This window comes from Rhinolophus hipposideros, assembly GCF_964194185.1.
Source record: "Rhinolophus hipposideros genome assembly, chromosome: 17".
Taxonomy (NCBI): domain Eukaryota; kingdom Metazoa; phylum Chordata; class Mammalia; order Chiroptera; family Rhinolophidae; genus Rhinolophus; species Rhinolophus hipposideros.
Genome location: NC_138063.1, coordinates 56475974 through 56486586, shown reverse-complemented (window position 1 = coordinate 56486586; position 10613 = coordinate 56475974). Strand labels below are relative to the sequence as shown.

At 50.2% G+C, this 10613-nt stretch overlaps 1 protein-coding gene across 2 annotated transcripts in view; it reads left to right on the top strand.

The window, feature by feature from the left end:
- The first annotated feature begins 5194 nt into the window (after positions 1-5194).
- ZXDC (ZXD family zinc finger C) overlaps positions 5195-10613 on the top strand; it is a 46017-nt gene continuing 40598 nt past the window's right edge. For both annotated transcript variants that reach the window (XM_081078538.1, XM_081078537.1), the window contains exons 1-4: positions 5195-6158; positions 8529-8681; positions 8776-8854; positions 9780-9910. In XM_081078538.1, the coding sequence (XP_080934664.1) occupies positions 5210-6158; positions 8529-8681; positions 8776-8854; positions 9780-9910 (1312 nt within the window). In that variant the 5' untranslated portion in view covers positions 5195-5209. The remainder of the gene's footprint in view (positions 6159-8528; positions 8682-8775; positions 8855-9779; positions 9911-10613) is intronic.

Sequence of the window (10613 nt, the reverse complement as noted above, 5' to 3'; positions counted from 1 at the left end):
CTCACAATATGTGCCTTCTCCAATTCCAATATTGTACGACCAATCTCCTCCTGCCCTCCTGGCAGGCGGTACTGTCGCACTGTAACCACGCGCCAGGGCTGTGGCAACACTTGAGGAGGGTGGTGAGCATGCCCGCACGTCACTGCTTTCACCACCCGGATCCGGAGACGGAACTCTCCTACCGACGTCTGTAAGCTGAGGCCATGTAGCACGTCCACCCCTAGAATATACTCCGGAACAGGGGAGACATACATGTTGTAGGTACGAGGGGGAAGCCTTCCTATACCCAGTGGTAAGGAAACAGTGTTTACAGTCACAGTCATTCCCCCGTAGCCATCAATGTAGATTGCTGGTCGGGGAACAGTTCTGGGTTCCCATTAACAAGACTGCAGTCTGCGCCAGTGTCAACTAGGGCCAAAACCCTCTGCACATTAGAAGGGGACCAATGTATGGAGAATTCCATGTGGGGCCTCCAGTCCCCGCTCATCCCCTCTGATCCAGTACCTTGGCCCCACCCCTAATCAAGCTGAAAGGAATCCGCCTCAGGCAGCTGCAGGAAGTCCTGGAGGGACACCGGTCGCGCTTTCTCAGACTTCTCCTTTAGGCTTCTCCGGAATTGCTGTTCCAGACGCAACTGTTTCCAAAGTTCCAACAAGAGTGCATTGGGTTGTTGGTCTATTTTCTTCAGATCGACCCCTGCTGCCACGAGATCACTCCACATCTGTGCGCCTGTTACTCTCTGAGGCCCACCACCTTGCCCATTTACTTTTGATTTGGGGTTCCAGGTCTCGACTGTTCGGACCTCCTGTCTTAACTTCCTTTGCCTCTGGCTTTCAACATCCCCCAGGGTGGCCATGGCAGTTGTAACTTCATGGATCCGCCGCCCCACATAGGGTGTAAGAATGGCAACCAAGGATCCAAAAGTACTTGCAGGTGCAGCATCCAAAACCAGGTCTCTTGTGCTGGCTGTAAAAAGCTCGTCATCCGGCCTCCGCATATTAGGGTTGAAAATAGCATGTCTCATACCCATTTCTCGGATGATTTGAGTAAGTTCCATATATGACTGCCATTTACTCACAGTGTCTGACAGCGCACCAACCTGTCACCATACTGTGCGTACCGCAGCAGTGAGCCACTCCATTACAGTGTGGTTGCCTTGGTCTTGGGCCAACCTATGGCAGTTCTGTAACCTTTGTCGCAGGGACGGATGCACTGTCACAAAGGCTAGCTTTTCCATCTTGCCTGGGGAGCAGTGAATGTTGTCTGCTCCCTCATCCCAAAAACGTAATAGCCAAGCCAAGACTGGCTCTCCAGGGCGCTGTCTGTACCGCTGCCCACGCTCCTGCAACTCAGTGGGAGTGTAAGGGGTGCAGGTTGTGAACTCAGTCACAGCTGGGTTGCCTGTAACAACACCTGCGTGTACCAAAGGTTGCTCACGTTTTACCCTTTGCTTCAAGATTGGCCGGGCTTGGGGGTTGGGAGCTACATTGTCTCCACTCACTTCCTCCGCCTCTGCCTCAGAGTCTCCACTGTGGGGCCCCTCTTCTAACAGGCGGTGCCTCCAACCAGGACACCTGGTCTGGCACCGGGGCTCTTTCATTAGGCGCATTTTCCGTGTTGAGACTCAAGACCATGAGGAACATCCAGCCCACGCGGCTGGCTGTAGCATTCGCCTCCTCCGGCAACTGCTCAGCTAAAACCTGCAGGGCCCTCTCCACGCTGGCCGGAGAGCCGTCCATGTCCTCCCACCCCTCCTTGGGGGTCCAACTCATGAGAACAGTGGCCACTGGACACCACACACTGTGTGGGGACCACACGTCCTCTTGCCCAGAGTCAGACTCCATTCCTACCTGGTCGGAATCCTGCTCGCTGTGCCAGGTGTCTGAGTGGGTGGAGGCCTCTGTGTAAGATGTCCACAACTCCAGGAGCCCAGGGCAGCAGCAGACTACCAAAAGGAGGATGACACTTGCTTTGGCCAACAGAGTGGCGTGCCATCCCGAGGTTTGAGTCTCTCAGGCAGACGGTGCCTCCCATTCCCAGTGTCGCTCCTCACGGGCCTCCCGAGACTGAGTTTTCACATGCACAAACTGCTCCACCATCCTTCGGTAAGTTTTGACCAGCACCACACCCTGTTCACTAGGCCATTTGTCGTGTGAGGTGGCCTGCGGGGTCTCAGCTCCCACTCCCCACATAAGAACGCAGGATATGGCTAGGCCAAAAAGGAACACCCACGGAGCCATAGGTAGGGGAGTCATACCACTATAGTCTCACTGGCAGCACTATAGTCTCACTGGAGGCTGGATCCACATGACCTGCAACCTGCTGTCCACTCTCTGTCTGCCAACCAACTGACTCTTCCAACCAACACAGCCACAGTAGTTATATCAGTGGCTAATTGGCTAACTTGTTACAGCTGATCACCAACTAGGCACAGCTGATGGCCATCTACTACCTGAGCCAGCACCTTTCCACGTGAGGCTGAGAGCCTGGAAACTGCTCTCTGGGACTCTGTCCCACACTGGGTTACATGGAAATTCTATACTTAATTTTTTTAGGAACTGCCAAGCTTTTTCCCACAGTGGCATCACCATTTTGCTTTCGCACCAGAAATGTATGAGGGTTTCAATTTACCCACATCCTCACCAATACTTGTTCTTTTAAAAAAAAAATTATAGGTGAAAAAAGAATCATCGTGTAACCTGAAACAGATATAATAGATAGTAGGGGGTTTGGGGGCAGGGTGAAAAGGTGAAAGGATTAGGTACGAATTGGTAGTTACAAAAGTCATGGAGATGTAAAGCATATGCAATCTAGTCAATAATATGATAATAGCTATGTATAGTGCCAGATGAGTGCTAGTTAGGGGATCACTTCTTAAATTATACAAATGTCTAACCACTATGCTGTACACCTTAAGTTAATATAAAATAATATTGAACGTTAACTGTAATTGAAAAATTTAAAAAGGTGGGGAAATGGTGAAGGGGGATGAAAGGTTCAAATTTCCACATATAAAACAAGTAAGTCATGGGAATGTAATGTACAGCATGGGAAATATAGTCAATAATATTGTGATAGTGTGCTACAGTCAGATGGTTTCTGGACTTATTATGATGATCACTTCTTTAGGTATCTAGATGTTGAATAATTATGGTGTAACCTGAAACAGATATAATGTTGTATATTAGCTATATTTTTTAATAAAAATCTTTTAAAAAATTAAAAATTATAGATATCTTAGTGGGTGTGAAGTGGAATCTCCTTGTGGTTTTGATTTGCGTTTCCCTGATTGTTAATGATGTTTAGGATCTTTTCATGAGCTTCTTGACCATTTGTATTTTTTTATTTGGAGAAATGTCTATTTAAATTCTTTATCTTTTTTAAAATTTTCGTTGTAGAATTGTAGGATAGATCCATGATTTTAAAAATATATTCTGGATAGTAGATCCTTAGCAGATACATGATTTGCAAATTTCTCTCCCATTCTGTGGATTGTCTTTTCACTTTCTTGTTGGTGTTCTTTGACCCAAGAGTTTTTCATTTTGATGAAACCTAATTTGTTTCTTTCATTGCTTGTACCTTTGGTTTCATATTTAAGAAACCATTCCCTAATCCAAAATCACACAGATTTACACTTATGTTCTCTTTTAATAGTTTTAGAATTTTAGCTTTTACATTTACATCTCTGATCTATTTTAATTACTTTTTGTATATGGTTTGAGGTGGGGGGGGTCTACATTTTTAATATGTAAATATACAGTTGTCCCAGTATCATCTGTTGAAAAGATTATTCTTTCCTCCATTGAATGGTCTTTAGAACAATATATTTTTGGCATAAATACAGGTATTTTCTATTCTTTTCAATATTATTCTATTCAATATTATTGATGTACCTTATTTTTAAAGTTTGTTTCATAATAAAACTTTCATCTATTGCATAAATATTTACTGAGAGTCTTTGCTGCTAGCCTCTGGGCATACAGATGTGAGTGGTACTGACACAGTGGCTGTCCTCACGGAGTCTACATTCTAGAGGGGGGCACAGACAATGGATTAACAGAGAAAGGGACAAATAAAAACAATTGCAAGTGAGAGTGATAAGAGGAAAGAAAAGGGGGAGGTGGAGAATAAGGTGTACTTTGGATCTGAAGGCCAACTAAGTCTTTCCAGAGGAATTAGAGACCAGCTGTGCAAAGATTCTGAAGCTGTAAATAATTTCGCCTTTTGGAAAAACTGGGAAAAAGATGGGGGCAGTGAGATTGTAGAGTGAGGGCTAAAGTGGTGAGAAATGAGGGCACAGAGGGATGGGAAGGGAAGATCAGCAAGGCCATGAGAGAAATGGGGAGCACGGAGTAGAGGAGCATAATTAGATTTGCATGTTTGGAAGACTTGAGAGACTGCCCTGTAGATTGGGTGTAGGGAGTGGCGGGTGGAGGCTGAGGACCAGCCTATGGAGACATTTTCTTAAGAACTATGAGTGAAATAGGGGTTTGGATCTGGGTGGCTGTGGTATGAAAAGCGGAGGGACTCCAGATTAGGGGAGGGAGGCAGGGCAATGGCTGAATTGAGTCAGCAAGGAGTAACAGGGCTCTGGTGTGAGACTGTGTGCCGTTTACTGGGAAGCGCAGCTGGAAGTGTGCTTAGAAGTCCAGTCAAGGAGGCCCTGCTTGCCGGGAAAGGATGTGGGGACGCTGCAGGAGAGGTCGGTGGCCAGACGTCAGCAGTGGGATGGTTCGCAGTTTAGTCAGCTCCCTAAGGAAGTTGTCCGGCCCGGTCGTCAGCAACTAACCGTTCCACCCCTGGCTCTCCCAGTTCCTGGCTGTGCGATCTAGGGCAAGGGACTGGCGCTCGCTGCGCCTCAGTTTCCTCACACTCCTGTGAACGGCGCCAACTGCAGTCACTAAACGCGATGAAACACGACTGTCCTAAGTCGGGCTAGCCTCGTTCCCAGGGAGGGAACCGGCCCTCGGCTCTCCAGGACTGGGATTGGCCCACGTCCCGCGGCTTCACGGAGCGGCCCTGACGTCACGCGGCCCAGTAGGCCTCGCGCACCGCCCCGCGGGTCACGCGCACGCGCGGCTCCGGGTCGCGCTCCGCGCCGAGCTTTGGCGTCGATCCGTCGGGGCGGCCGCACGGCGTCGCGCACGCCGGGGCGGGGCACCGCTTGCTTCTTCCGAGCGGCGGCTGCGACGCCCCAGCTGGGCCCAACATGGACCTCCCCGCGCTGCTCGCCGCTCGGACCCCTCGCGGAGCCCAACATGGCGGCGGCGGCCCCGGCGGACTCTGCCGAGGCCCGGGGCCGCCGCCCAATCCGAGCCCCGCGCGCCGCCGCCTGCTGCTGCTGCGGGGTCCCGAAGATGGCGGGTCGGGGCCGCGCCGAGGGGAGGCCCGGGCGGCGGCCGCGGGCCCCGGGCCGAGCCCACCGCCGCTCGAGGACGGCGGTGACTCCTTCGTGGTGCTGCTGGAAGTGCCGCGCAGCGCCGCCGCCGAGGCCCCCGAGCGGCGGGAAGCTGAGTCCGGCCCCGGCGCGAGCCCCGCCGGCCGCCCCCAACAGGGCCCCGGCGGCCCGGCCGCCGCCCCGGGCCCCGGCGCGGCCCTCGCGGGCACCGTCACCCTCGGCAGTCAAGACTTGCTGGTTCGCCTCGACCGCGGCGTCTTCACGCTGGCCGCCGCGCCGCCGCCGCCCGGGCCCCCCGCGCCGCCGGGCGAGGAGGCCGCCAGCCCGGCCGACGGCCGCCGCGGGCCCCCGGGCCCCGGCCCCGGCGCCGCCGGCTACCGCTGCCCCGAGCCGCAGTGTCCGCTGTCCTTCGCCAAGAAGCACCAGCTGAAGGTGCACCTGCTGACGCACGGCGGCAGCCAGGGCCGGCGGCCCTTCAAGTGCCCGCTGGACGGCTGCGGCTGGGCCTTCACCACCTCCTACAAGCTCAAGCGGCACCTGCAGTCGCACGACAAGCTGCGGCCCTTCGGCTGCCCGGTGGGCGGCTGCGGCAAGAAGTTCACCACCGTGTACAACCTCAAGGCGCACATGAAGGGCCACGAGCAGGAGAACCTGTTCAAGTGCGAGGTGTGCGCCGAGCGCTTCCCCACGCAGGCCAAGCTCAGCTCCCACCAGCGCAGCCACTTCGAGCCCGAGCGGCCCTACAAGTGTGACTTCCCCGGTAACCGCGGGCAGCGGGCGGCTGCGGGCGGCCCCTGGGACCTCCGAGCGGGAGCGGCGGCGCCCTGCGTCCGGCTGTTGGGTTGGGCGGGGTGTACGCTCAGTGGGCCGAGTGTGCGGGGCGGGCGCCTTCCTCCCGGGCGCCGGAACCCTGCGTCCTGCGGGCGCTTGGGCGGCGGGTAGCGCGCGGAATCAGCCCGCACTTCCCCGTGGGGGCGGCGGCGGACGGGTCTGACGGTGCTTCCGTCAACGAAGGAAGGAACTGCACCTTCCCAGAGATTTGTTAGGAGGTTCTTATTTTCCTCGGTCCCGTCGCTTAAAAATACTCAGCAGATGCTTACGGGGCACGCGCTCGGTGCTAGAGGAACACATGAATAGCCAGGTGCAAGACCTCAGAGTGCTGCAGTACACTTTTTGTGCCCATTATGCTCTCCTTCGGACTTCACAGTTTCGTGAAGTTCTAGAAAGCATCCTCATTTTACAGGTGAAGTGTCTGAGGCCGAGCAATGTGGAAAAAACCCGGTGGTGGCTCCTCCTCCAGTGATTCCCTTCCATGGAGGGGAGATAAGGCTTCAACAGGGAACTCTTCAACAGAATGGGCGGGTTTAGGTGCCCTAAGAAAGACAGTGCCTCTCGGGAGGAAGAGAAGTTCGTACATGGGAAGGAGCAGGCTTGCGGGGACTAGGGTAGGAGGCAGAGCGGGTGGGTGAAACTGCAGAGCTGAGGCAGGGGGTGTGGGTTGTGGTAAGGAGGGGGCGGGCCACGCGGAAGGTGAAGGACCTGCCATGGCCTCTTCAGGAAGACAAACAGGCAAGCGTGCGCTTAGCGTGAGCCCCTGTGCGTATTGACATGCTGTGTGCACTCAGGGCTCTCCTAACGTGTGCGTTATAAACTATACTCGAGTACAGGGACTTTGAAAGAGTGAAATGAAAACTTCTAACGGGTTCCGGTATTTTCTTCCCATGTGCTGTGAATTGTCTCGTGGGTCCTTCTTTGTGGGGAACATAGCTGTAGGCCACTAATTGGAAACCTTTTTCAGTCATGTACTCCGGGGATCTGGCAGTGGCTTAAAAACTTCCCTAGTAAAATGCATAGAGAGGATGATTCTGAGAAGATCAGGAAGCCAGCCTGCTTTAGGGCATGAAGTCTTCCTGAGGATTTGGAGTTGGGTGATCAGTGTTCAAGACGGATAGAAGCAGGAGAGGGATCAGTGAAGCCCCATGAAATGTTCCAGATAAGTTTCCTGAGGACTGATCTAGGCAGTAGCAGTGGGAATGGTAAGGTGGCTCCATGTAGGAAAGATGCAGAGGCAGAACCAAAGGGTTGGGTTGTAGATGTGGGGAGGGTAGTTTTCCAGCATGCTCAGATTTACCTGACTACACCAAAGCCTAAAACAGGGAAACGGCCGGAGGAGGGGGGTGGGGGGCACATTTATGGCAAAGAGGATGATTTTAGGCCATTTAGGGAGATTAGCATTTCCCATTTCATGTTGCTGGGAAGAACAGGGTTCCTTGGGCCAGTCAGTACTTTTATGTGGTGCTGTGCAGTGTGTATCTGCTGGATGGTTTACAGTCACTATGGTAGCATGTTAAATGCTCTTGAGAAGAGCTGCAACAAAGGCACCTGATAAGCATCTTGCAGCTTGATATTTTCCAGTGTTCTTATTTGAACACTGAATGTTTTTGCCAAAGGAGAACCTACTGGTGTGGAAAGTATAGGAATTGCTCAGGTAGGCTCCTTTGGCTGGTGGCTCAACTGGGTGCTGAAGATGTTGGTGATATGAGTGAAGATGACCCTGGTAACTTCCTTTGACAGAGCAGGGAACCCTGAGGTAATGGGCAAAAGGAAAAAGAGAAGCCAGATGACAGAGATGGGGGCTGCCAGTTGCAGAGGATGTCAGGGAGGACATTTATAAGTATAGAGGTGGTGAAAAAGTCTCAAATATTACCATGTGGCCATTTCAAGCTCAACTCTAACAAAAGTCTTTTTCCTTGGTATATAATTTCTTTCATTGTGTTTTCTTGGGTCTCACATGGGTAGCATTGACATTGAGTTCAAATGTATGCAAGATCTGTGCTGCAGAGCTGGGAGCAGATGACTGTGACTGGAGGACTTTTCCTTTGATCGGGTCCTTCATCTCTAAGTCACATCAAAACAGGTGGCCCTTCTGTGCCTGTTGGCTGCCCTTAGCTACTCCTACTTTAGCTATTACAAAACCAGACATCAGTGGTCGTAACTTTCCATAGGTACTTCTGAATCATTTTCTTCCTTGTTTGCTTCAGTGTGAACAGTGTCTTGGGTGGTGACTTGTGTAGCTGTGTTCTGTGATTTTTGCCACACTAGTGAGCAGGTTTGTGTTTTCTCTGTTCAGGCTGCGAGAAGACCTTTATCACGGTGAGTGCTCTGTTTTCCCATAACCGTGCCCACTTCAGGGAACAGGAACTCTTTTCCTGCTCCTTTCCTGGCTGCAGCAAACAATACGACAAAGCCTGTCGCCTGAAAATTCATCTGAGAAGTCATACAGGTAATGAGCTAGAGAACGCAATGTCATTTGGTCCCAAGATGTTTCTTTGTATTAGCTTGCATTTGTAATATATGGTCTAACTTTCTTTTCTAAGGTGAAAGACCTTTTATTTGTGACTCTGACAGTTGTGGCTGGACCTTTACTAGCATGTCTAAACTCCTGAGGCACAAAAGGTAATCTTTACATTTTGGTTGAATTATCACTTTTGAAAATGATTTATTTGTCAGTAGCAGAAGCCTATGGATGAAATATCTGTAGATTTTTAAGAGAAAAGCCTAGTGTAGATAACTTGCAAAATTCAGAAAGCTGTAAGAAAACCACTGAGAATCAGATTCCCTAAAGTCAGTTTTTTTTCTGTGTATACTTGTTTTTAAACTTAATGGCACCCTTTATATACAGTTCGATATTTTCAAGAAAATTAATATGTGGAATAAGCTTTCCTCATGTTGATACAGACTTTTCCATGGTGATAATGGCAACCTTGGAGCGTTTAGCCTGCATGCAGTTGATATTCAGCACTTTGCGTGTACATCTCATTTAATCTTCATGACAGCTCTGACTCTGGTATTTTTATTCTCCCTGTGTTGCATTGGGACTCGAGGTTGAGTGGTTTGTCCATGCTTGCACAGCTGGGGTTTGAGGGATTTAATATAAAAATGTTACTCAGGAAAAGACAGTGTTTGTAAGTGGGCTTGAGAAGGTCCTTTTAGCATTGCAGTGGATTTTCTGTTTATACTCTGATTGCCCTCTGTGGGTTGGAAAGCTTGTTTATTATCGGGCTTCCTATACAGTAGACATGGCTTTGTCAATACATTGGGGCTCATACATTGGGACTGTTGCTAGATTGAAGCAGCAGTGATCATTCTGTGTCTGACGGTGGGCTCAGCTAGGTCATTAAAGTAGAATTCCTAATTACAGGGTGGCTAAATTGCAAATCTGCCCATGTGAGCTAGAGACACAATTAAGGTTTTCTGAAATGTGCAGATCATTTTTTTTAAATGCAAAGAGTTTGTAGTGTATTTTGAAGAATTTTAAACAAAGAATCAACCCTCCGGGTTGTGTGAATAATCCCAGTGCCCTGTTTTTCTGTTCTGGCAGGAAACATGATGATGACCGGAGATTTACCTGCCCTGTTGAAGGCTGTGGGAAGTCATTCACAAGAGCAGAGCATCTGAAAGGCCACAGCATCACCCACCTTGGCACAAAGCCATTCGAGTGTCCTGTGGAAGGTAGATTTTAACATTACTTTGAGCTGTAAACTAGCACCACATCCACATTGATGTAATTTTTAGTTGTTTAAAGGTAAGTTTTAGTTGCTTAAAGACAAGGTGAGTGTAAGTTGTAGCATTAGATTTACTTGGCTGGTTTGTGTTAATTGCTCTGTCGGGAACTGTGTATTGGAAAGAGAAGACTTCGTTATCAGCCTGAGTTTGACTCTTGCTTGGCTCTGCAATGCACTCACTAGATCTATGGCTCTAGTTTGTTACTTGTTTAATTTGGTGCTTGTGAGCATTAGATGAAATAGCATGTGAAAAATGCCAGTTTTGGCATCTGGCACATACCATAGACGAACTAAATGGATGCTACGCGTGCTGCGATTGGACAGCAGCAAAGCTGGGCTAGCTTTCTAAAAGGGGTATTAAGGAGATTTTGTCTTTAAAACCCCAAATGCATAGTTCATTCATCAAAAGTCTGCTGTGTGGCTTGGCTATGCTGGCCCTATTCTAGTGCTGCAGAGGCACTGGAGGTTGGCGGAGGCAGGTCAGGCTACAGCTATGAATTCAAATCCTGGCTCTACCTCTCCCTAACTTGGTGACCTCAGGCAAGCTTCTCTGGGCCTCAGTTTCCTTATCTGGAAAAGAGGTTAATAAAGCTGAGGTCAGTTCCTAGAAGATAATGAATGTAACACAGATGGTATAACCAAGACACAGT